At 42.2% G+C, this 26605-nt stretch overlaps 1 protein-coding gene across 1 annotated transcript in view; it reads right to left on the bottom strand.

The window, feature by feature from the left end:
• Positions 1-26605, bottom strand: part of CNTNAP5 (contactin associated protein family member 5) — a 1201383-nt gene that overhangs the window by 374436 nt on the left and 800342 nt on the right. Inside the window, exon 13 of the mRNA XM_049889068.1 lies at positions 8157-8357. Within this exon, the coding sequence (XP_049745025.1) occupies positions 8157-8357 (201 nt within the window). The remainder of the gene's footprint in view (positions 1-8156; positions 8358-26605) is intronic.

The following is a 26605-nucleotide window of genomic DNA, read 5'->3' as shown; positions in this document are numbered from 1 at the left end:
CTGGCGGATTTGAACTGCCAACATTTTGGTTAGCAGCCAAGCTCTTAACTGCACCACAAGCTCCAAAGCACTCTTAACCCAGTGTAATTGGCTGAGCAAGTACAGCTTTGACTCAGAAGTTATCCAATGAGTTTCCTGGCCTTCTGCAGGCAGCCCTCAGCTATACTGTGGGGGTACAGCATTGAATCAGACACAGTTTCTGCCCTCAGGGAGCTCATAGCTGTTTCCAATTCACCATGCAATGCCCTAAAGTGTACAAGTACTAGCAAATTATATACACCTGGTTTAGCATGACTTAGGTAAACTGTCAACAGTCCCTTGCTTATAATGTTCCAGTGACATCACAAACACACTTAGACTAAAATCCATGACCTAGGCTTTGATGGTCTGGCCCCCAGGCACCACTTCAGCCTCCGTTTCTTACTGCCCTCTCTCTCCTATAGCCACAATGGCATTGTTGTTCCTCAGGCTGGAGTACTCTGCCCCCAGGTATGAACATGCTATACCCTTCCCTTCATGCAGACCTCCCCCCGTCCAGGGTAGCCTTCCAACCTCTCTATCTGAAATGGTGCCTGCAGGATGCACACAGTTAACTAGCTCTGCTGTTCACTGAAAGGGCTGAGGTTCAAGTCCACCTATAGGTGCCTTGGAGGGAAGGGCTGGCAATCTACTTCTGGAAATTTAGCTATTGAAAACACTATGGAGCAGAGTTCTACACTGACACACATGGGGTCGTCTTGAGTCACAATCACCTGGACAGCAATGGGTTTATCTGAAGCAGAACTACCATATCTTGTTCACCCTCCAGTCCCTTATTGGGGGTGACATTTCTGTATCACTTCGTCATAACCTGACTCATAGTGACCGTATAGTACAGAGTAGAACTGTTCCATATGGTTTCCTAGGCCGTATTTTTTTTAATCATTATAGGAGCAGATTGCCAGGTCTTTTCTCCCGCAGAACAGCTGGTGGGTTTGAACTGCTGACCTTGCAGTTAGCAGCTGAGCACTTACCGTCGTGCTAAATAGGGGCCTTTCAAGTGTTGTAGGGCACAGAACCATGAGTTTACCTAAAGAGCTCAAATAAGCTCATAGGAATCATGTTTGCATGACTGATTTTCTCAGCAAATGTTTTCTGTTCAGAACCAAAGTAAACTTGAGCTCCAACTGCCCTGCTGTTACTAGATCTCAAAGCCATAAAGTCTAAATTCCCAAGGTTATCTTGTACATCAATATCAATACTTTACCTATGCCTTAGAGAGCTCACAGTTTTATTGCGGGGAATACCCCCAGATGGACGTCCACATTCCAGGCTTGTTGTTGTTAGGTGCCCCTGAGTCATTTCCAACTTATAGCAACCCTGTGTACAATGGAACGAACCACTGCCCTTTCCTGCACCATCCTCACAATAGCTGTTGCGTTTGAGCCCATTGTTGCAGACACTGTATCAATCCATCTCGTTGAGAGTCTTCCTCTTTTTTGATGACCCTCTACTTTACCAAGTGTGATGTCCTTATCTAGGGACTGGTCCCTCCTAATAATATGTCCAAAGTATGTGAGACAAAGTACGTGTCTTGCCATCTTTGCCTCTGAGAAGCATTCTGGTTGTGCTTCTTCCAAGACAGATTTGTTCATTCTTCTGGAAGTCTGTTGTACATTCTTGCACAACAACATAAATCAAAGGCATCGGTTCTTCTTTGGTCTTCCTTATTCATTGTCCAGCTTTCACATGCATATGAGGCGATCGAAAATGTCATGGCTTGGGTTAGGAGCACCTTAGTCTTCAAAGTGACATCTTTGATTTTGAACACTTTAAAGGGGTCTTTTGCAGCAGATTTGCCCAATGCAATACATTGTTTGATTTCTTGACTGCTGCTTCTGTGGGCGTTGATTATGAATCCAGGTAAAATGAAATCCTTGACAATTTCAATCTTTTCTCTGTTTTTCATGATGTAGCTTATCGGTCCAGTTGTGAGGATTTTTGTTTTCTTTATGTTGAGGTGTAATCCACACTGAAGGCTATAGTTTTTAGTCTTCATCAGTAAGTGCTTCAAGTCCTCTATGCTTTCAGCAAGCAAGGCTATATCATCTGCATATTGCAGTGTGTCATACTGTGGTGGCTGGTGTGTTGCTGTGATGCTGGAAGCTATGCCACTGGTATTTCAAATACCAGCAGGGTTGTCCATGGTAGACAGATTTCAGCTGAAGTTCCAGGCTAAGTCAGACTAGGAAGAAGGACCTGGCGGTCTACTTCTGAAAAATTGGCCAGTGAAAACCTTATGAATAGTAGCAGACCATCGTCTGATATAGTGCCTGAAGAGGAGCCCCTCAGGTTGGAAGGCACTCAGAACACGACCGGGGAAGAGCTGCCTCCTCAAAGTAGAGTCAGCCTTAATGATGTGGATGGGCCTTCATTTGCTGATGTGGCACGACTCAAAATGAGAAGAAACAGCTGCAAACATCCATTAATAATTGGAACATAGAATGCACAAAGCATGAATCTAGGAAAATCGGAGTCATCAAAAATGAAGTAAAAATTGATGTCCTAGGCATTAGTGAGCTGAAATGGACTGGTATCAGCTGTTTTGAATCACACAATCATATGGTCTACTATGCCAGGAATGAGAAATCGAAGAGGAAAGTGTCACATTCATGGTCAAAAAGAACATTCAAGATCTATCCTGAAGTACAATGCTGTCAGTGATAAGATGATATCCATATGCCTACAAGGAAGACCAGGTAATATGACTATTATTCAACTCCAAGTGGTATATGCAAAAAGATGCACACATAGAATCTGGGGGGAAATTTATGCACTTGGACACTGTCGGAGGAGGACTCTGCGGGAGGCAGGTCTTTCAATCTCCATGCCCTAGATGGAGGCCTAGGCTTTCCCACCAAGCAGCTTCCCCACACAACCGCCTTCCCACATCTCCCTCTCAACCTGTCTTCCTTCCATGGGAAGTGGAGGTTATGGAGCCAATTGACCTTGTTTTTAAAGCATCTTCCCAACCTTTTCCAGTATCCCTGTATGTGTTTCCTGAGCTGAGTCCTTTTTCATTTTTTATTCTCATCACATGTTATCTGCAGGACTCAGCCTCAGGCAGAATTCCAGTGAAGGTGCTGACAAGTGAGAAAAGCGCTGGACTCAATCAGGGCAACCCTATCCCTCAGGGCAAGTGCCCCTCCACCCCTGGTGACAGGGCACTGCTGAGCACTGCCTGGTGGCTCATTCCCCAGCAGGCCTTGGGATACATGGGGCCTTGGGCCTGCATAAAGTTCAGGGCAGGGAGAAGCAAGCATAATGAAGAATCAGCAGGAAGATCCAGAGATAATAGAGACACCTTTCCCGTGCACTCTGGTGCCTTGTTATCCTGCTCCTGTGTGGAGTTCCTGTATAAACCTTCAGCTAGAGAGAGAGATGACACATTCCATTGGGCTGGCACTTCTTAGTGCTCTGGGGAAGAATATCAGAGGAAACTGTCAGAAAATGACAGTGTCATGGTTCAGTTTCTAACTGGATGAAGTGCACACAGTGGTGAACCATGCATGACCTCTCCTTGCCTGTCTCCCTCTCCTCCTTCCCCCACCTCTGCTAGACGAATGCACCCAACGCTAGAACTGAAAACTGGCAGAAGAGGGTGTGGAGGCACAGGCACAGTCAGGAACCACAGGGGCCACCCCAGGAGGAGGCATGGGAGCCATGGAAGCTGCTGCATCCAGGATGAAGCAAACCCTCTGAAGCTGCCTGGGAGCTGGCTAGCTCAAGCTGACCTGATAAGCCCATAGTCCTAGCAGAGGTGGCTCTGGTTGTTCTTTTGGCTTTCAATCTATAGTTTCCCAGAAAATAACAGACATCACTTATATTCATGTTTTCCTTTGCTGGTCCAATTTGTTGTAACTCTTGGCTGTGGGAATTTTCATGGTGTATGGGAAATAGCATTCCTGCTTTGACTTCAGGGAAAGCCACGCAGAGGAACTAGATCTGCCCTCCCCAGCCACGTGGCAGGGAAGAAGCCTCTAGCTTCTCTGAGATTCTGGTTTTGCAGTAGTGGATGAGGTGAGAACCCTCACCTTGCACACCTGGTGTTTGGATTACAGCTAATGTGTTATATCATCCCACACATACCCTCAAACATGCTTAGTACTTGGTGGACATTAGGAATACTTCTTTATTTTTCTCTCATCTTGCCTTCTTTTATTTATTACCTTTATTTATTATTGAGGAGTGTCCCTGGGTGGTTTGAACGTTAACATGCTCACCTGCTAACTGAAATGTTGGTGGTTCAAGTTCATGCAGCGGTGCCTTGAAAGAAAGGCCTGGTGATCTACTTCCAAAAAATCAGTCATTGAAAACTCTATGAAGCACAGTTCTACTCTGACACACATGGGTTTTCCATGAGCCGGAATCCACTTTACAGCAATTATTTTGTGGTTGTTTTTATAGTACTGAGAAGAATCTATGGCAGAAAATGTTCTCCACATTGTCTTCTTATTAATTCTACCAGAAGCCACAATTTATAATATTTCATAGCTTCCCCAATAAGCCAAGGAAATTAGCTTACATATTTTTTTAAATAAACAAAATATTTATAATTGTCTTCGATCCTCATTTGCATTTATCAGATTGCCAATGTTGAAATAGGATGATAATATCCATAGTTTGGACTCGATCCCACTGTGGTACTAGGAGTATAGATTGGCCCAACCTTGATAAATTGTAGAAGTCACTGTATCCAAAGTCTTAAAAATACGCACGCTCTCTGCCCCAGCCATGGTACCTCAAGACATTTATCCTGAGGTTACAATCAGTTATGTTTACAAAGACCTACACCTGAAAATGTTCTTGCAGCATTATTTGTAATGGTGAAAAAACTCAACAATCTAAATGCTGGAACTAGGAGATGTGTTAATTATGTTAAGTATAATGAGATACTCTGTTGTTAATAAGAATGACAGTAAAACACATATTTTTTGATGTGGAAAATATTTATATATTTTGTGTAAGTGTGTGAGAAAATACAGGTTGTAAGTAACCCCACCTCAGCTTATAAAGGAGGAACTTGCCCAGTTCTTCCAGACTCAGAGGTATGTCAGGAGAAGGTGGCCTCTGCTCTTCTCCACTTTCTTCCTAGTCTTCCCCATGATGAATAAAGTGACTTATTGATTAAGGAGACTAGGAGAAAGGCACATGTATGGCCTGGCTTCAGACTCTCAAATCCACAGGCCCACAATGGCACCATTGTTCTATCTACCCCTGCTTCCACAAGTCAGCACACCTGAGTCAGGGCCCTTTCCTGCTGGGAAAGAAGCTGTGAACAAGGAGGCAAAATGGACAGTACGGTTTATCAGGTACCTCATGTGTTCCAAGCAAGGTAATAGGGATTTAGATAACATTTTTCCTTCGGTCTTTACATTCCCCTTATAAGTTAAGGATTTTCATCCAAATCTTTCAGATGGTAATGTTGAAACTGTGAAAGTTTAGTAACTTGCACAAGATCACACAGCTAGTAAGTGGTCAAGTCAGAATGCCAATCCCAACATGGCTGGCTCCCCAATCCTTGCCCTTCCCACTCAAATATGCTTGGCTGATTAAAGACAGCTGAGTTAAAAATATATATATATATATATATATATATATGTACTAGGGCAGCGGAATAGGCAAACTGATATCACAAAACCCATATATCAAATGAAGGCCCAGAATCACAATCAACATTGTAATGGACTGAATTATGTCCCCCCAAAAATATGTGCCAACTTGGTTAGGCCACGTGTGGTTATCCTCCATTTTATTATTTTCCTATGTGTTATAAATCATAATCTCTGACTGTGGTTAAAAGGATTAGGGTGGGAAATAACATTCTTGCTCAGGTCACTTCCCTGATCCAATATAAAGGAAGTTTCCATGGGGTGTGGCCTGCACCACCTTTGATCTCTCAAGAGATAAAAAGGAAGGGGAAGCAAGGAGAGATGGGGACCTAATGCCACCAAGAATGCAGTGTAGGGAGCAGAGCGTATCCTTTGGAACTGAGGTTCCTATGCTGAGATGCTCCTAGACCAAGGGGAGATTGATGCATTACAAGGGCCTTCCTCCAGAGCCAACAGAGAGTAAAAGCCTTCCCCTGGAGCTGGCACCCTGAATTTAGGCTTGTAGCCTACTTTACTGCGAGAAAATAAACTTCTCTTTGTTAGAGCCAACCGCTTGTGGTATTTTTGTTATAGTAGCACTAGATGACTAAGACAAACATGCTCTCATGTTGCCTACAATTCTACCAAACCCAATACTTAGAAAACTAGATGCAATAAAATAAAATGGGGGCAGGGTGGTTTCTGGAGTCCATGGGTGGTACAAATGGTTAATGTGCTCAGCTAGTTACTAACCAAAAGCTTGGCAGTCTGAGTTCACATAGAGGCACCTCAGAAGAAAGGCCATTGAAAACCCTATGGAGCACAGTTTCACTCTGATGCACATGGCGCCTCCATGAGTCAGAGTTGACTGAATGGCAGCTGGTTACTGACTAGGGTAGTTTCTTGAGACAGACACCCTACAAAAAGTCCCAGAAGTGGTACATGCAAGCTCAGCAGCCAGGGGAGACAGAGAGACACAAATAGATATATAAAACAAGCCTTGGCTATCACAAGGCAGCAATGTCTGAGGACACTGGACACAGGAACACCAACCAATGTCTCCAGCTGAATCAGCCTCCAAGCACGGCTGTATCCAAGTGGAGTACAATAATTGATTTTCACAATGATGATCCTGAGTCATCAAGAAAAGGTTATGTTTTATGTTCAGAATTCTCTGTTTAAGAAAGCAAGGAAGCATGTAATCCATTTGAAAAAAGATTTTCATTTCAAATAGTTAAAAATCCATTGAAAAGATTTTTGGTGCTTAAAGGGATAAGCGGCAGTTATCTGGAAAATTCACTTATGTGGAACAATGTCTTCCCTGAAGATTCTAGATCAATGAGGCAGTGTGTTCTATTTAGTTAAGCGTCTATCACTTCTCCTTTGTTGACATTTCATTGTCTCAAGTTCTCAAGCCTTTCGAAGCTGCTAATACCCAAGGCTTGCATCGCAAGCTTCCTAAGGCTAAGGACTCTCACTTCCTTTCTCAGATACTCAATATCCCGGTGGTCTTAGCTTTTTTTCTGCCATGAAACAAAAGACGATCTGACATTCACGAAAATGACCAATTTCCAGAGTACACAGAAACTTTAACAAACCTCTTCAGACATTTTGCAAGAAAGTGAAGCAATAATCAACGGACCTTAAGGGTTTTGGGAAGCAGACCTAGGAAGTTTCTGCAGGCAAATTAATAACTAATTCAATCATTCACTCTTAAAAATACCCATAGGAAAAAATATATATATCCATCCATCCATTGCCGACTCATAGCAACCCTATAGGACAGGGTAGAATTTCCAAGGAGTGCCTGGTAGATTCAAACTGCTGACATTTTGGTTAGCAGCCATAGCACTTAACCACTATGCCACAAGCATTTCCAAATATATATATATATAAAAAAAAAACAAAAAAGGTAGGATTAATCCATTTTTTTTTTTCAAAAAGCATAGTTCATATTTAAGAAGAATCATTTTCATGAAGGCTTCCATTTAATCCTATGCACACACAAGGTCTGACCCTGGCTCCCCTGCTAGCCTTGCTGCCTAATACGCCTCCCTTATGCATCCTTTATCCCCAGGTGTACCACCTTGCTCTTTTCTGAGTGTGACAAGATCCTCAGTGCCTTGTCACCTGCTAGTCCCTCTGCCTGAAATAACACTTCCCACCTCCAAGCTTTCCCACCTAGCTCAAATGCTCTATTCCAGTGACACTGCTCACAAGAAGCTTTTCATCCCCATAACAGCTGCAGTGGGCGCTGCCATTGTGCCCTTTTGAAGATGAGAAGAAAACCTTGACAGGCTACGCAACTCACTCTAGGTCAGGCTCAGGAGTCAGAGCTAGGACTGGTACATGGTGAATCCTTTCTTTGATGTGTTTCCCTCCATTACACAGTGAACACCTGTAACTACAGCCACTTTCTTGGGAAACACTCCTATCTTTGATATCCTAAATTTGGGGAGTCCATCTGTCACACTGTGGCCAACCCTCGTGGCCACACAGAGTGGCAGGGGCAGAGATGAGCCTTACCGGGCGTGTTGAGCAGGCGGGACCTCCTGCAGTGGTAAGCCACCTCTTGCTCACAGTGCTCAGAGCCATCGATCACACCCTCCAGCTGCTCCATGCTGCTGCCGTAGTCCAGGGCCATGACGTAGGGATTCTCAGGGCCCGCACCCCGTACACGTGTCAGCTCCGTGTTGTTGTGTTGAACCAATGTCCAGATTTTGTCCTCTGCCGTGACAATACAACCCAAGAAAGGAGGTGTTAAAAGGAAGGGTGAGAGAAGAGCATGTAAGCAGTGCAACCGGTCATGCAACATGCACTAATTAATCACCACCGGTGTACTCTACTCACGCAAAGAATATGAACAGAGGATTCGTTTTTGTTGTTTTCTCTCACATTGTGGAACCAACAGCTGGACAGCATGGGGCTAATAATCTTAAGAAGTAACTTTCTGGAGTGCTTACTCCATAGGCTTTGTGGTGTGTTTGACACCAATTATCTCATTTGACACCCATCTGTCAGTTTGTCCTACTGTGGTAGTTTACATGTTGCTATGATACTGAAAACCATGCCAGTGGTATTTCAAATACCAGCAGGGTCACACATGGTGGATAGGTTTCAGTGGAGCTTACAGACTAGGGTAGACTAGGAACAAAGACCTGGTGACCTAATTGTGAAGATTAGTCAATAAAGACTTTATGATCACAACAGAGCATTGTGCCGGAAGATGAGCCCCCTAAGTTTGAAGGCACTCAAAATACACAGCAGTCACTACGGTGGACTGGAGCATCCCAACAAAGGTGAAGATGGCACAGGACCCAGCAACATCTTGTTCTGGTGTTTGTGGGATTGCCATGAATCAGAGTTGACTTGATACCAACTAACAACGACAATCTCGTTTAAAATGGACAATGCCCAATTGGAAAGGAGTCAATCCTCCCATGCCAGAGATGAGGAAAGTAAGACTGAGGAGGATTAGGCAGCTCACCCAAGATCACACAGTTAGTAAGTGACTAAGGGAGAACTTGAACCCAGGATTCGTGACTCCAAAGCCCTCATTTCTGTGGGGTCCAAAGCAGCTACTGACACATACCACCTTGCAAGAGAAACACAAGCATAGAGAGCATCCTCAGAAAACCATGAGCCCTGCACTGAAGATAAGACCTACACAAAGAAAGCATTCGTAAAATATGTATCATTAACTAGGGCGAGATTTTGCGATCCACGCTACACATCAGACGCACTGTATTGCAGTGTTTTTGTGTTTTATTTTGTTTTGTACTTTAGTCTCCATGCCAGCTGTATTTGGCAAAAACATTTGAAGAGACTTACAATAGAAGAACGCACAGAGATGAGGACCTTTAAATTGAGGAGGAAGAACATGTTTTGCCCAATACCGGGAAGAAGGGAACGCAAGGAGAGAGGAAAAGGATTCATCTTTTAGAGCTTGAGAGATCTGTATTTGAAACCTATTTCTGCCACTGACAAATTTGGACAACTCACTTTACTTCACATCCGTAAAAAGAAAAGAAAAGAAAAAAAAAGAATGCCAGTCTGCAGTGCTGTTGATAAGGGATGGCAACCAAAACTGCAGAACTGCCAGGCACTATCTGGAATACATCAGGCACTTGGTGATAATAACCTAGGCTAAAATATTTACTGCAATTGGGCATGCAATTTTATTCTGAACATCCTCACCACTGCAAAAGAGGAAATGGAAAGACTTGAAAAGCTTTTGTCATCTGAGAATCTTGCCCGTATAATAGCATCATTACTCTTAATAGACCTCAGAGCTGAAAAAGAACTCGGCATAGAAATCATGTGGTTTTCCCTTCTGCAACCCTCTTAGCTTTACGAATGAGAAAACCAAGATCCAGGAAGTAAAGAAATAACGCAAAGATTATGTACTAGACAGTCATGATGAAGCACATACGATGAATGCAATCACTATACTTAGTGCTAGTGCAAAGCAGGATCAAGGATGTTAGCACGATTTAGTTGGAAAAGAAAAGAACTAGTCACTAGGACCTCCAGTTTTAATTCCATCTGCACCACAAACTCTGTATAAGTCTTGAGGCAAGTCACTTCATCTCCCTGCACTTCAGTTTGAACATAATAAAAATGGGAGGAGCAGAAAGAGGGTTGGGTTTCAATTATTTGTATTTCCAACTCTAAAAAGGAAATCCTTCTTGCAGCATACAATTAAACTGTGGTCATGTATTCTGACTCACCTTGAGACTGTTTTCTAAAACCGCTCAGTGATCACCCACCTGTCCCCAGTGTTTGAGGCAACAAAACAAAATTCTAAAAACAAAGTCAAAATTGATGCTATTTGTTTTAACTTTGAAAACAGAAATAAAGCATGATTCATACTGGTAAAGATAATAATGTTACAGAAATAATTAACCCATAATTCCAAAAATATTTTTGGTACCATTAAAGATAAATGCTGATAAAACAACCAAAGAAAAGTAATTGTTCAGTAATTGAATATTGCAGAGAAAGAAATAAAGACTGACAGTGTTGAAAAGCCCTGGTGCTCATGAAGAAGAAAAGGAAAACCCAGTCTTAAACTGTAATAATAATGTTTGTTACCACTCCACACTGGGGCACTGCACATATGCTGTCTAGTACTTACCATGGTGGACATTACTATTTCCAGTTTATAGGTTCAGGGACATAAGCAAACTTATATCCCCAGTCTCAAAGTATCCAATCCATCTGATTCCAAAAGCGGTCCACACAGCATCAGTAAATTATATGAATTTGAATTTCACTCTAAGTGGACACAGATTTTTATTCCCATGTATTCATTCACCTGATTATTAATATATTCATTTACTGCTTTGCTTATTTATTTACTCACTGACTCATTTTGTCAAAATCATATTCTATGTTTAGCAAGATGGCAAAGGAAGTTTTGTCAGAGAGACAATCTTTCATCTTAAAGCCAACTGTAGGATTGCCAACCTCGCCTTGCCTTTGGGGCCCTCAGGATGAAATGAAGCTTTAATAATTCAACTATTGGCAGCTTTTGGATATATGAAACATATAAACGATACAAAGGAACAATTAGGAGCTCCAAACTGCTCTCCACAATTCACTTGACGGACACCACCAGCCCCAACTGCTAAGACGTGTGAGTGACAGGAAGAGAGGTGACTGCTGGAAACTTAGAGCCTGTTTACTGGCTTCTATTTCAAAGTGCCCTGTGTCCTCGGATTATTTTTCTCCTGGGAGATAGCAGGGTAAAGGCTGAAAACAAGCAGGTAATTGGATATTATTTTATCTCCCTTTCTATCTTTCCTCCCCAGGCTCTTTGGTAGCAGTGCAGATTGAGCTCTGCACAGCAACTGAACACTGGAAAGCCGAGGGTCAATGCCATATGTGCCAAAGTGGGCTTCCGTGGCTGATGCTACTGATGCCTGGTTTTAGTTGGGGAAGGTCTACATGAAGTTCAGCTCTAAGGAATTTTCAAGCAAGCACGACTCATTTTGAACCATCTTTTAGGTGGATGGGGGTAAGTGGAGTTTCACTCTGAAGTGGGCCCACACACGGGCTCCTTATTGTTGTTGTCATTAGTTGCCATGCAGTTGGCTCTGACTCAGGGTGAACCCACACACAACAGAACAAAATGTTGCCCAGTCCTCTGCTATTTCGTGATCGTCAGTATGCTCAAGCCTATTGTTGTGGCCACTGTGTATTCTGACTGCCTTCTAATTTCAGTGTTCAACTTCCAGCACTGTATCAGAAAGTATTGTCTTGTGCTAGATACCATTTTAATTGGCTAATTTTTGGAAGTAGGTTGTTAGGCCTTTGTTTGTAGTCTATCTTAGACTGGAAGCTCCACTGAAACCTGTCCACCATGGGTGACCCTTCTGGTATTTGTAATACCAATGGCATAGCTTTCAGCTTTGTCTTAGTTATCTAGTGCTGCTATAATAGGGATACCACAAATGGATGGTTTAACAAACAGAAATTTATTTTCTCATAGTCTAGTAGGCTAGAAATCCAAATTAAGGGTGTCAGCTCCGGGGAAGGGTTTCCTTCTCTGTTGGCTCTGGAGGAAGGTCTTTCTAATCAATCCTCCCCTGGAGTAGGAGCTTCTCTACCTACACAGGAACCCTGTGCTCTGTTCCCATTGCTGCTTTCTTGGTGGTATGAGGTCCCCCTGTCTCTCTGCTAGCTTCTCTCTTTTACATCTCAAAAGACATTGGCTCAAGACAAAATCCAATTTTGTAGATTGAGTCCTGCCTCATTAACATAACTGTTGCCTATTCTACTTCATTAACATTGTAGAGGCAGGATTTACAACATTTAGGAAAATCACATCAGATGACAAAATGGCAGACAATCACACAATACTGGGAATCATGGCCTAGCCAAATTGATAAACGTATTTTTGGAGGACACAATTCAATCCATGACAAGCCTCAGCGCAACATGCAAGTCACCACAGTATGACAAACTGACAGACAGGTGGTTGACATGAATCCATATATAGCTTTAACAAAAATAAACACATTCAATCTAATGGCCAATGTGGTCAATTTAGCCAATGAGCAGTAGAGATCAGACAACAAAGCTTGGGATCTGAAGTCAGAAGTTCTGGCTTTGTGTGCCAGCTCAACACATATTGGGTAAGCAGCCTTCGTCAAGTTTCTACTTCTTTAATGCTCAGTTTTCTCATCCATAATATTTGAAAAACAGTAATGGCATCACTGTGCAGAGTGGGTTAAAGATTGAGGTGGTTTGTGTGAGAAGGTTCATTATAATAAATAAGGCACTAAGTATTCCAGAGACATTGTTGCCTGCCTATTAGGTAACAGATGACACAATCTCAGTCCCTGTCTCGACTCACAGATATCAGATGTTCATACCGTTTGTGACAGCAGCAAGGAGAAGGAGAGGCTGGGACTGGAAACCAGCACTTCTCACAATAGCTTGTCCTGGCAGGGTTCTTCTCCAGAGCACAAAGTAAGATGGAAGGGACTCCCAAAGAAGGTGGGCTCTGATCCCAGTCCTACTCTGCAGACCCTTTGGAAAACCACCACAGTCCTGAAGACCTGGAACAGGGAAAGCTCCCTCTCCCAGTTCTGTGAGTGTGAACTCCACCACAAGAAACCTACATAGATTTCCCCATCACTCAAGGAGGTTGGGTCTCATGCAGAGAGAATGCCATGACTGGAAGAGCAAAAGAAAATCTGCCAGGCCCCAAATCCCACTCTCTGCTGACCCACCACCCAGCACCAGACCCTCTACCACAGGATATATATTTCTAGTCTGTAGTTCGAGTCTACCAGCTGCTCCTTGGAAACCCTGTGTGGCAGTTCTACTCTGTCCTACAGGGTTGCTATGAGTTGGACTAGACCCCACAGCAACCGCTTCATGGCTAGTCTTTAGAGATACATACAGGGTTTGAGGTGCAATGAGACAGCCTCACTTAGAACCAAACCTATCTAAACTGGAATCTTTGTCCAGCTCCATGTCTGCAATGAGACTTCTGGCAAGTTTATGCCTCCAAAGTTTCCTCTTTGGAGAACAAAGATGGTAATATCAATCTTGCCATCCATAATAGTATTATACGATTTGATATCATGCTTTACAAGGGCACATAACAGGTACTCAGAAAACTCTATTATCAATCATTTGCATTTACTTTGTTACTTAAAAATCAAACCAAACCAAACCCACTGCAGTCAAGTCGATTCCGACTCATAGCGACCCTATAGGACAGAGTAGAACTGCCCCACAGAGTTTCCAAGGAGAGCCAGGTGGATTTGAACTGCCGGCCTCTTGGTTAGCAGCTGTAGCTCTTAGCCACTATACCACCAGGGTTTCCACTTTGTTACTTAGCTTCTATTAAAACTTTAAGAGATATTAATGTGTGAGTCAACTTTGAATGACTACGAGGTGAAAGCAAATGGTAGGAAGATAATTTTCCTTCCATAAAACATCAATAAAGTTCCAACACATAAAATATTTCACATTATTTAAGGAAGAAAGAAGACACTAGATCATTATCCAATACTCCTTCCCTCTGTCTTTCTCAAAAAGAGAACATTAATTTTGTGAAGGCAGGAACATACTCTCTCTAAAAACAAACAAAATAACAACAGCAATGAAATATTACCTCCACTGAAAAATGGGTACAGCGATGTATCTAAGTTGTGGTTCATGAAATACAAATGAGGTGTTTTGGATAAAGCCCTAGGAAAGTCACTTGGATAAACTTGATGCAACTTGCGGGCACTCCCTTTACCCATCTTCCTACCTCTGGACTGGAAAACAGACAAGATGGTTGGAGCCCTGGCAGCTGTATTGTAACCATTTGTGAGGTTGAGGAGAGAAGTTATATGCTAGAGTAAAAATCCGTGTCTGGAACTGACAGCATCACAGAGCCACTGCAGCAGCCCTGGACCACTGGCCTCCTGACTTCCTACTATGTGAGAGAAAAATAAACCCCTCATTTAAAACCAAGTAGAGAGTACCTTTAACTTATAGGGATCTCTGTTCTATTCTATTCTATTCTGTTCTGTTCTGTTCTGTTCTGCTCTGCTCTGCTCTGCTCTGCTCTGCTCTGCTCTGCTCTGCTCTGCTCTATTCTATTCTAGCCAACAGAAGACATGTTAAACCAAGAAACAGTGGGAAAGCAGAAGTATTTTTGGGAAAGAGGAAATCAAGCTGATTCTGAAGGTTTTTGAACAAGGGAAAAGGGCATCTATTGCCTATTTTCAAAGTTGCCAATTTTTCCTAGTGCCCTGGAAGACCCTATCAAATACAACAGAATCCTACTATTTGTGGACCAAAGCCTATTTCTTAAAATGACATATCTATTATAGCAGATACTCTTTGCCTGGAGACCATGAATGGGTTTAGGACAATTCAACAACTCCCTGAAATTTTATGAAAAATCAGGGAAGTAAGTATATGCAATATCGATGGTAATCAGACATAATGCACCTTAAAAAGAAGGATAACAGCCCCTAACACCACCATCTGCTCCCTCTTCCTCTTTTCAAAGAATGGCCCCATTCTCCTCCCAGTTATTTGAGCCAGAAACCTAGAGATCACTCATGAGCCCTTCCTTTCTTTATCTCCACATCTAATCTCTCAGTTAGTCTTGCCATTCCACCTCCAAAATATATCTGGGATGTGTGCAATCCTCTTCCTCTTCATAGGTATCACATTTGTCAAGGTTAATGCCACTTAGCCTGGGCCACTGAAATGTCTCTTCTCTGGTCTCCCACCTTCCACTCTTGTTTCATCACCACTGTCATTGCTAAAGTCCTGTTCCTCCTGGCAGCACGAGTGATTTTCTTAAAAGGATATTGTAAAGCAGTCCACCTGAAATTGTGTATTAGTGTCTCAGGGTACTTTGAAAAGTCCAATTCTTTACCGTGCCTCCAAGACTCCTTCCTCTCTGATCACCTCCCCTCCCCATTCCGGCCCCAGCTTACAATGCTCTACTTCAGGACTTCAGAGATAAGAAGCTGTGCCCTTTCCCCGCTGGGGCTCTCGTGCCTGTGGCCACCTTGCTCTGGTGCACTTTCCCCCCACTCAGCATGTAGGCATTTCTTTCTCAGAGGAGCCTTCCTAACACCTGTCCTGCTGAGACCCCCTTTTATTTTCTTTCTTCATAGCAATTAGAATGATTTGGAACAGCTGTAGTTACTTCCTGTGCATTTGTTATTTTATCTCCAGTGACAGAGCAGGCACTTGGTTCATCTTTGCTGAATGAACAAATGATTGAAGCCACAACTGGATCTGTCTGGAGAGAGGGTCAATAACTGTCACCATATTCTTAAAGGAGTCTGTTGCTCACAAAAATGAAAAACCTGTACATTAGAAACTTGCTATAATATTTGAGTGAGGACCTGGACTTCATTCTGTAGAGAGCTGGGGGAGGAAGGCCTCACCCTTCACATGAGGTTTACAAATGTGATGAGCTGCAATTTCTTGCAATATAGTTGCTGCTATATATAATAAATTATAATTATCTTGTTCAATCACGTCTTCACTGTAGAAGAGACTCATGTGTCTAGATTTTCTTGGACCCCTTGAATTTCCTGAAAGTCCTTCCACATAGTTTTTTAATCCTCCTGGACTCAGAAACGTGGAAAAATATGTGACGAAGGACCAAAGTACCAGTTTAAAAATGCAACAATATACAGTTCTATTGGCCAGCAACACTCCCAAATCACATTGCTGTTTTTAGTTGTTGAGTCTATCTTTCCATAAAGCAATGAGATTTTCCAGGTTGTGGAATGTATCATTTACTCTTATGTTCAAGTATGTACCTGGTTAGTTCTGTGCCAGCACCCAGCGTGCACATGCAGGAAGATAACACAGTGCCTAACTCTTCAGAAAGCATAGCATCATTTTGGGGGAAAAGCTGTGCACACAATATGTTTGACAAATATTGTATGCTCTTCCACGTGCTCTCAGGGTTGGGAGAAAGAGAACTGTCCAGAGACCTTTTAGGGGCAGGGCTGGGGCAGCAACTGTTAGAAAGCCTGTACCATGGACACAGAGTACTGTTGTCCCCGAGAACTGACAAGTCTACAGCAGTCCAGCATCCTCAGGCCTCCAGAGCTGAGGCTAGCACCAAGCGCCTCAGAGGGCTTCACGGTGTCAATCACTGCTGTCTACACCGGCCAGGTGTTTGTTCCAGCACCTCCAAACAACTCGTCTACGCACATGTTATAAAACGCTCCAAACGTAAAGAAGAAGTTTCAAGTTACAAGATCAAAACCCACCATATATATTAAAAACGAGAAAGAGAAAAGTAAAAGAGGTTGCACATAGAGCCAGCAGAGCAAACGATGAAGCATTCTGTATCATCACCCCTGTGGGGAAGCCCTCCTCGGATGGAAGGCACGAAAGTCCTCCAGGGTCTCTGGGTCCTCGGTCTCTAGCTGACCTACCTGGTTTCTCTCTGCTGTAATTTCTGATGCTGTAAATTGTTTACATACAGAGCCACAATTTAATTTTCCTTCACATTTTTTCTCATTATATGTGATTGGTATTATTATTGTGATGATCATTATTATTAATAATAGTAATTACAGAAGCTGTAAGCTGTTCCCTCTGTTGCCATGGGGATCATCACTCAGAAAGAACAAACATAAGAGTGGAAAAAGGAGAGAAAGACAAGAAATAACTCTGAGTAATAACACTTAATTCTACACACATACATATCTCTTTACCGAGCCAGAAAAAAACGGTCATTTTTCTATCACGATGCTTAGAAGGAAGGGAAGTCTACAGATTGTCAATACTCAGCTTAATTGAACTTAAATCACTGTGGGGAGCTGCTTATAGTGCTTTGAAAAGTGTGCCAATTCACTTATACTCTTATTGTAATAAACCAAGTCTATATTCAGGTCCCTGGGGTTGCTTCTGGTACAGTTATCTATGTTGACAAAATGAATTTTCAATATAAAGGGTAAGGACAGCTTAAATAATCCTCAAAGCACTGTCTCTACCACTCATTTGCCATCTAATCATGTACAGCCTTTTGACATCTCCTGTCGTTTTGCATTGAGAGTCATTTAATTTTTCGTATGTTTCCAACCTTCCCTTGCATTTAAATCAGAGGCTATGGCTATTGAGTAAATATCGGCTTGGAAAGGGCTTCTGTGGTTAATGGAGGCAGATGTTATGGAAGAAAGCATGGGCTCGGGGGTGGTCAGACCTGGCCTCTGATGCCAGCTCTGCCACTTACTAGATCCCTGAATGTGGAACAGTCACAGAACCACCACTCAAGCTGCAGTTTCCTTACCTGTGAAGTGGGCATAATCCATTGTGTGGTTTTGTTGTGAGAACTGAATAGAACCCACAGAGCTGAGTCTAGCACAGCACCTAGCTCAGAGACTGCGCTCTGTAACCGGTAGCTCTTCATAAGAGTGGTGCCAGGTGTGAAATTAAAGTTGAACCGCCATCAGTCCTTCTGATAAAGTTAGCCAAGAGAGGATATGAAGAGAGCATTTCGTTATTAGAAGTAGTTCTGGGAACCTGTGTCCGGGGGATGGATTCCACCTTCCCCCTAACCTTGAAAGGTAAAGTAGACAATTGGTGTAAAACAATTTTCAATTCTTTTAAAAGACTTTGGAATTCCCGCAGCTGTTTTTCCTTCCCTCTTCATTAGCCCAGCTGCTTCTGTGAGAATCCAGGCCTTGCTAAAAGCACTGCAGACCCACTGCTGCTAACGGCTGGGATTCCACTGTTTGGTGAACGTGCACTATGGGGTTAGGGCTCCTGGTCACCACCTTGTACTAAGCATTAGCTTGAGTGCAGATCTCCCAGTGCAGTGGGCATGGGGCCCACTTGCCCACACAGGCCACACTCTACGACCTCCAGACAACAGACTTGGCTGTGATGGATCTCACGCTCTGCTCTAGCCTTTCCTTTTTATGTATCTTTTGGGGGGATTGTTTTTCTTTTTCTTTGCTTTAAAATAGGGGGCATGAGCAAAGAGAGCTGTGAAAGCACCTGCTTTATGGTCTTAGGGGGTAGTGGTTTTAAAGATACATTCTGTCATACTTATTTTTACACCGATTTATATTTATATATAGGAGCCCTGGTAGTGCAGTGGTTAAGAGCTATGGCTGCTAACCAAAAGGTTGGCACTTTGAATTCACCAGCCACTCCTTGGAAATCTTAAGGGGCAGTTCTACTCTGTCCTATAGGGTCACCATGAGTTGAAATCAACTCTATGGTAATGGTTTTGTTTTGTTTTGGTGATATAATGCTAACTCAGCTGCTAAATGAATGTTTAGGGGTTTGAGTCTACCCAGAGGCACCTCAGAAGGAAAGCTTTGCAACCCACTTCTGAAAAATCAGGCACTGATAATCTTATGGAGCACAGTTCTACGCTGACACACACAGGGTTGCCATGAGTTGGAGTTGATGTGAAGGCAAGTGATTTTACATATGTTGTTGTTGTTGTTAGGTGTCATCAAGTCTGTTCCAAATCATGGCAACCCTATGTTCAATGGAACTAAACATTACCCGGTCCTGCACCATCCTCACAATCATTATGCTTGAGTCCCTTATTGCAGCCACTGTGTCAATCCATCTCCTTGAAGGTCTTCCTCTTTTTCACTGACCCTCTACTTTAAGCATGATGTCCTTCTCCAGGGACTGGTCCCTCCTGATAACATGTCCAAGGTGCATGAGAAGAAGTCTCACCATCCTTGCTTCTAAGGAGCATTCTGGCTCTGCTTATATTAGAATGACGGTGTCTACGTATTCTGCTCTGATGGTGCTTAAAGTCTGTTTGGTTCTGGAGGAGACTGACAAAATACAAACTCAAAGAAGATTATCTACTGCAACTGGCAGAACATGGCAAACAATGTAAACACACATCAGCAGGTGTCTTATAAATAAAGTACGACTGGCCGACACAGTGAAGTACTAAGCAGCTGTAAGGAAGCATACATAAGATCTCTGTAAATCAATCTACAGTAACTTCCAGGATATACTGTAAAGTGGAAAAATCAAAGTATTGAAGTGCAAAAGAGTATACTGCCTTTTGTAAAAATACAAGAGAAACAGAAATACATGCAGGAGGGATAAACTGATAAGAATGACTATCTAATAATGGAGATAGGTAAGAATAGGGCGAAGGCAGGAGGAATGATAGAAAGATGTTTCTAGTCAATAATATATACAACTTGAATTTATAACATTAAGATATTTTACACCTTCAAGATATAAGATTAAACCAAAAAGGATTAAAAAGGCAAAGCCTAAAATTGAATATTAAACAGGAACAAAAGAGTCTAACTCTATACAAAAAAAAAAAAAAAGTAACAACAAAGATGACAAAAAATAGTTCAAGACACTTAATAGACAATAGATAAGTGGTAACCTTGGTGAAGGGTAAGACAGTACACAATACTGGGAAGCCAAGACAACCTGTACAAGGCAAGGTCATGGAAGCTCCATAGACACATCCAAACTCCCAGAGGGACCAAACTGCTGGGCTGAAGGCTGTGGGGACCATGGTCTCAGGGAATATCTAGCTCAACTGGCATAACACAGTTCGTAAAGAAAATGTTCTACATTCTACTTTGGTGAGTAGCATCTGGAGTCTTAAAAGAGGCCATCTAGGATACTCCACCATCTCACCACTTCAGGAACAACGAAGAATGAAGAAAACTAAAGACACAAGGGAAATATTACTCCAAAGGACTAATGGACCACATCTACCATAGCTTCCACCAGATTGAGTCCAGTACAACTAGGTAGTGCCCGGCTACCACCACTGACTGCTCTAACAGGGATCACAATAGAGGGTCCCGGACAGAGCTGGAGAAAAATGTAGAACAAAATTCTAACTCAAAAAGGCCAAACTTGCTGGCCTGACAGGGACTGGAGAAACCCTAAGAGTATGGTCCTCAGACACCCTTTCAGCTCAGTAATGAGGCCACTCCTGAGTTTCACCCTTTAGCCAAAGATGGAACAGGCGCATGGAACAAAACAAGACTAAAGGGGCGCACCAGCCCAGGGGCAAGGACTGGAAGGCAGGAGGAAACAGAAAAGCTAGTAATAGGGAACCCAGGGCTAAGAAGGGAGAGGGTTGACATGTTGTGGGATTATTAACCAGTGTCATAGAATAATGTGTGTACTAAATGTTCAATGAGAAACTACTGTGTTCTGTAAACCTTCATCTAAAGTACAATTAAAAAAAAAAATAGTTCAAGAACTTTCAAACACGGTATTTAGTCAGACTATACACCATTGATGGAGCTCTGGTAGTGCAGTAGTTATAAGCTTGGCTGCTGACCAAAAGGTTGGCAGTTCAAATCTACCAGCTGCTCCTTAGAAGCCCTATAGGGTAGTTCTACTCTGACCTATGGGGTCACTATGAGTTGAAGTAAACTCCATGGCAACTGTTGTTGTTGTTGTTGTTGTTGTATATATACCATTGGTGGTATATATTCTCAGAAAAAAAATGAAATACAAGGATATCATAAAATTTATTGGTGGAGCTATTGTCAGTGCATTCTGAAAATATTGCATGCGTGTTACAGGACACAGCAAATGAGTAAATACATTGATGTTGGTGCGGGTGAGTGCTCTCTGTGAAGGGATAGAAGACAAGAAGGAAAAAAATGTACTGATGCTGGATTTGCATTGGAAATAACAGTATGAACTCATAATTTAAACACACACATATACATTTTCTATCTCTGCCAACTAAAAAGGTCTAGAAGCAATGAGCAAACCTAACGCTTAGATCTTGCCTTCCAAATATCATTCTCTGCAAAAAGGAACCGGGTTTCTGAGGGAAAAGAGCTGATCCTGGGTCTGGAGAGGGAAAGATCAAAGTGAGCCTGGAACGTGTTTGTCACAGAAAGCAAGGAAGCATTCAGTTCAAGATCAATGGGAACATGTAAAAAGACATAGGAGCAGAATTAAAGGGGTAATGGCTAACTCTGTGGGAGGATTTAAGCATCAAAGAGAATAATGATGGTAACAGTAACACTATTTAGAAATAAAAATAATTTATGAGCCTATAGTGATACAACCCCCATGTGTCTGTCAGTTTGTCGTATTGTGGTGGCTTGTGTCTTGCTGTGATCCTGGAAGCTATGCCACTGGTATTCAGATACCAGCAGGGTCACCTACAGAGGACAGGTTTTAGCTGAGCTTCCAGACTAAGACAGATTAGGAAGAAGGGCCCAGCAGCCTACATCTGAAAAGAATTAGCCAATGGAAACCTTATGAATAGCATAAGAACATTGTATGATATAGTGCTGGAAGATGAGCCCCCCAGGTTGGAAGGCACTCAAAATACCACTGGGGAAGAGCTGCCTCCTCAAAGTAGAGTCGACTTAAAGAAGTGGATGGAGTAAAGCTTTCAGGACCTTGATTTGCTGATGTGGAATGACTGAAAATGAGAAGAAACTGCAAACATACATTAATAATTGGAACCTGGAATGTACAAAGTATGAATCTAGGAAAACTGGAAATCATCAAAAATGAAATGGAAAGCATAAAGATCCACATCCTAGGCATTAGTGAGCTGAAATGGACTGGTATTGGCCATTCTGAATTGGACAATCATACAGTCTACTATGCTGGGAATGACAACTTCAAGAGGAATGGTGTTGCATTCATCATCAAAAAGAACATTTCAAGATCTACCCTGAAGTATAACGCTGTCGGTGATAGGATAATATCCATAAGCCTACAAGGAAGACTAATTAATATGACTATTATTCAAATTTACCAACCACTAAGGTCAAAGGTGAAGAAATTGAAGATTTTTATCAGCTGCTGCAGTATGAAATTCATTGAGTATGCAAACAGGATGCATTGAAAATTACTGGTGATTGGAATGCAAAAGTTGGAAGCAAAGAAGGATTGGTAGTTGGAAAATATGGCCTTGGTGATAGAAACAATGCCAGAGATCAAATGATAGAATTTTGCAAGACCAATGACTTCTTCAATGCAAATAATTTCTTTCACCAACATAAATGGCAACTGCACACATGGACCTCACCAGATAGAACACACAGGAATCAAATTGATTACATCTATGGAAAGAGACGATGGAAAAGCTCAATATCATCAGTCAGCGAAGCCAGGGGCCAAATGTTGAACAGACCATCAATTGCTCATATGGAAGTTCAAGCTGAAACTGAAGAAAATCAGAGCAAGTCCACAAGAGCCAAAATACGACCTTGAATATATACCACCTGAATTTAGAGACCAACTCAAGAATTGATTTGATGCATTGAACACTAGTGACCGAACACCAGACGAGTTGTAGGATGACATCAAGGCCATCATACATGAAGAAAGGAAGAAGTCATTGAAAAGACAGGGAAGAAAGAAAAGACCAAAACAGATACCAGAGGAGACTCTGAAACTTGCTCACGAAAGTCAAGCAGCTAAAGCAAAAGGAAGAAATGATGAAGTAAAAGAACTGAATGGGAGATTTCAAAGGGCGGCTTAATAAGGCAAAGTATTATAATAACATGTGCAAACAGCTGGAGATAGAAACCAAAAGGAAAGAAAACGCTCGGCGTTTCTCAGGCTGAAAGAACTGAAGAAAAAATTCAAGCCTCAAATTGCAATAGTGAAAGATTCTAATGGGAAAATATTAAACGACACAGGAAGCATCAAAAGAAGATGGAAGGAATACACAGAGTCATTATACCAAAAAGAATTAGTCAACGTTCAACCATTTCAAGAGGTAGCATAGGATCAGGAACCGAGGGTACTGAAGGAAGAGGTCCAAGCTTTACTGAAGGCATTGGTGAAAAACAAGGCTCCAGAAACTGATGGAATATCAATTGAGATGTTTCAACAAACAGGTGTAGCGCTGAAGGTGCTCACCTGTCTATGACAAGAAATATGGAAGACAGCTTCCCAGCCAACTGACTGGAAGAGACCCATATTTATGCCTATTCCCAAGAAAGGTGATCCAACCATATGTGGAAATTATAGAACAATATCATTAATATCACATGCAAGAAAAATTTTGCTGAAGATCATTCAAAAACAGCTGCAGCAGTATATCGACAGGGAACTGCCAGAAATTCAGGCCACTTTCAGAAGAGGACGTGGAACCAGGGATATCATTGCTGATGTCAGATGGATCCTGGCTGAAAGCAGAGAATATCAGGATGTTTACCTGTGTTTTATTGACTATGCAAAGGCATTCAACTGTGTGGATCATAACAAATTATGGAAACATTGTGAAGAATGGGAATTCCAGAACACTTAACTGTGCTCATGAGGAACCTTTACATAGATCAAGAGGCAGTTGTTCAGACAGAACAAGGGGATGCTGAGTGGTTTAAAGTCAGGAAAGGTGTGCATTATAGTTGTATCCTTTCACCATACTTACTCAGTCTGTATGCTGAGGAAAGAATACGAGAAGCTGAACTATATGAAGAAGATCAGGGCATCAGGATTGGAGGAAGATTCTTTAACAACCTGCATTATGCAGATGACACAATCTTGATTGCTGCATGTGAAAAGGACTGGAAGCACTTACTAATGAAGATCAAAGACCACAGCCTTCAGTATGGATTGCACTTCAACATAAAGAAAACAAAAATCCTCACAACTGGACCAATGAGCAACATCATGATAAATGGAGAAAAGATTGATGTTGTCAAGGATTTCATTTTACTTGGATCCACAATCAACAGCCATGGAAGCAGCAGTCAAGAAATCAAACGACACATTGCATTGGGTAACACTGCTGCAAAGGACCTCTTTAAAGTGTTGAAAAGTAAAGATGTCACCTTGGAGATTAAGGTGCGCCTGACCCAAGCCATGGTATTTTCAATCACATCATATGCATGTGAAAGCTGGGTAATGAATAAGGAAGACCAAAGAAGAAATGATGTCTTGGAAGAAGCACAACCAGAATGGTCCTTAGAAGCAAGGATGGTGAGACTGTGTCTTACATACTTTGGACATGTCCAGAGGGATCAGTCCCTGGAGAAGAACATCATGCTTAGTAGAGTACAGGGTCAGTGGAAAGGGGGAAGACCCTCAATGAGGTGGATTGACACAGTAGCTATAACAATGAACTCAAGCATAACAACGATTGTAAGGATGGCGCAGGACCAGACAGTGTTTCATTCTGTTTTGCATAATGTCGCTATGAGTCGGAACTGACTCAACAGCACCTAACAACAACATAGTGACGCAAAGGAAGCTGGGGGTGAGTGCGAGAAAGAGAAAGCTCTCGTAGATAGAAGAATGCTGACGAATAGCTAAAATGTAGAAGGAATGATATAATTAGAAAAGCAACATTTTTACAAACTCCAATGAGACAACATATAAGGGTCAAGAGCAATAATGGATTGGGGAAAATTTTGGTGGGACAGGATTCAAACAGTGTCCGCGTATCAGCCCACAGATAATGTAGGCTGATTGTTATACACCTTCACTATGGAAAGATCTGGCAAACATCTCTTTAGCCAAGTGATGGAGCTGAGCATCCCCAAAAATGGGACGGACTGACGTCATGTGGACAGACTTCATCTGTGAGGTTTTCTTGCCGGAAGTGTTTAACCTAAACACTTAAATTCTTTGACCAAAATAATCTAACAATGAGGAGCTAATCAGAAAAATCCAGAATATGGAATAATTTGATGACGACTGCTCTGTAATCTTCAAAAAATCAAGTCATGAAAAACAAACAAAAGATGGGGTGGGGGTGGGATTGCTTCTAGATTAAAAGACAGTGACGGAATATGGCAATCAAATCTTATGTGTGGACATTCCTTGAATCCTGAATAAATGCATAAAAATAAAAACTGCTATGAAAGACATTGTAGGGACAATATAGATGACACAGTATTCAATGTTATTGGATTACCATTCATTTTCTTATGTAAGGGTTTACGTGTTGTGATTATACAGGAGAGTTTGTTCTTAGCAAGGGTGGAGACAGTAGAAAGCAGTTTTGTCTCCCACTGCCTGATGACCCTTTGACTGAAATTATACTGAGAAAATGTACCCTAGGGGGAGTAGGTACCCCCCAGTGCCTTAGCGGTAGGGTTTATGATTAATTATATAATTGCTTGCTGGTAAGATCTAATCTTATACCCCAGACAGAGAGGGAATGTTTTTCTTTTGAGGCCATCAGGGCTGGGGACTATGACCACAAGATCATCACATACTCTACACCAAGGGGCACCTCACTCTTTCTCGCCTTCATCTTTTCTTATGCACCCAGCGCATAAATCCCTCTAGTCTAAGGTCTACATAACCCCAGGTCCCTCTGTCCCTTTTTCCCTTCACGTGTGACACATTGAGTGGCTATGTTTTGTTAGTGTTTTGTTTGTCAACTCACACTGGGACGAGGGCCTTTTGTGGGGAACTGGTCCACAATGGAATTTTACCCTTTCCTCTCCGTCCTAATCACCACATTAAGTAATGAAAGCTTTGGTCTCATTGCTAGGTCATGTCGATGATTTGGTGAAAGTTACAGCCCTGACTTACTGTCATTTTTCATTCTTGGCTCATCGCAGGAGATACAGGTGAAGTCTTTAGATGTAAATTATGAGTATGTCTGCAACTCAGTTTCAAATGTTTCAACAAAAAAACATTTTATTTGAGAGAGAGAAAGAACACACAAATGTGCAAATGTGGCAAAATGTTGACATTTCAGAATCTAGGTGAAGAGTGCATGGCTATTCATTTTACTATTCCTTCAACTTTTCTGTAGGTTTGAACATTTCATATTTAAACTTTTGGAGAAACTAGGTGGTGCCCGCACAGTGTTTCACAAGTAAAGCACTCAGAAATAATCTGCTATGCCCGAACTCCACTAGCCATCTGTTGGTTTGTCATTCTGTGGTGGCTTGTGTGTTGCTGTGATGCTGGAAGCTATGCCACCACATCTCAAATACCATCAGGGTCACCCATGGTGGACATGTTTCAGTGGAGCTTCCAGACTAAGATGGGCTAGAAAGAAATGCCTGGTGATCTACTTG

The sequence above is a fragment of the Elephas maximus genome, chromosome 6, assembly GCF_024166365.1.
Source record: "Elephas maximus indicus isolate mEleMax1 chromosome 6, mEleMax1 primary haplotype, whole genome shotgun sequence".
Taxonomy (NCBI): domain Eukaryota; kingdom Metazoa; phylum Chordata; class Mammalia; order Proboscidea; family Elephantidae; genus Elephas; species Elephas maximus.
This window is presented reverse-complemented; position numbering and strand designations above follow the sequence as displayed.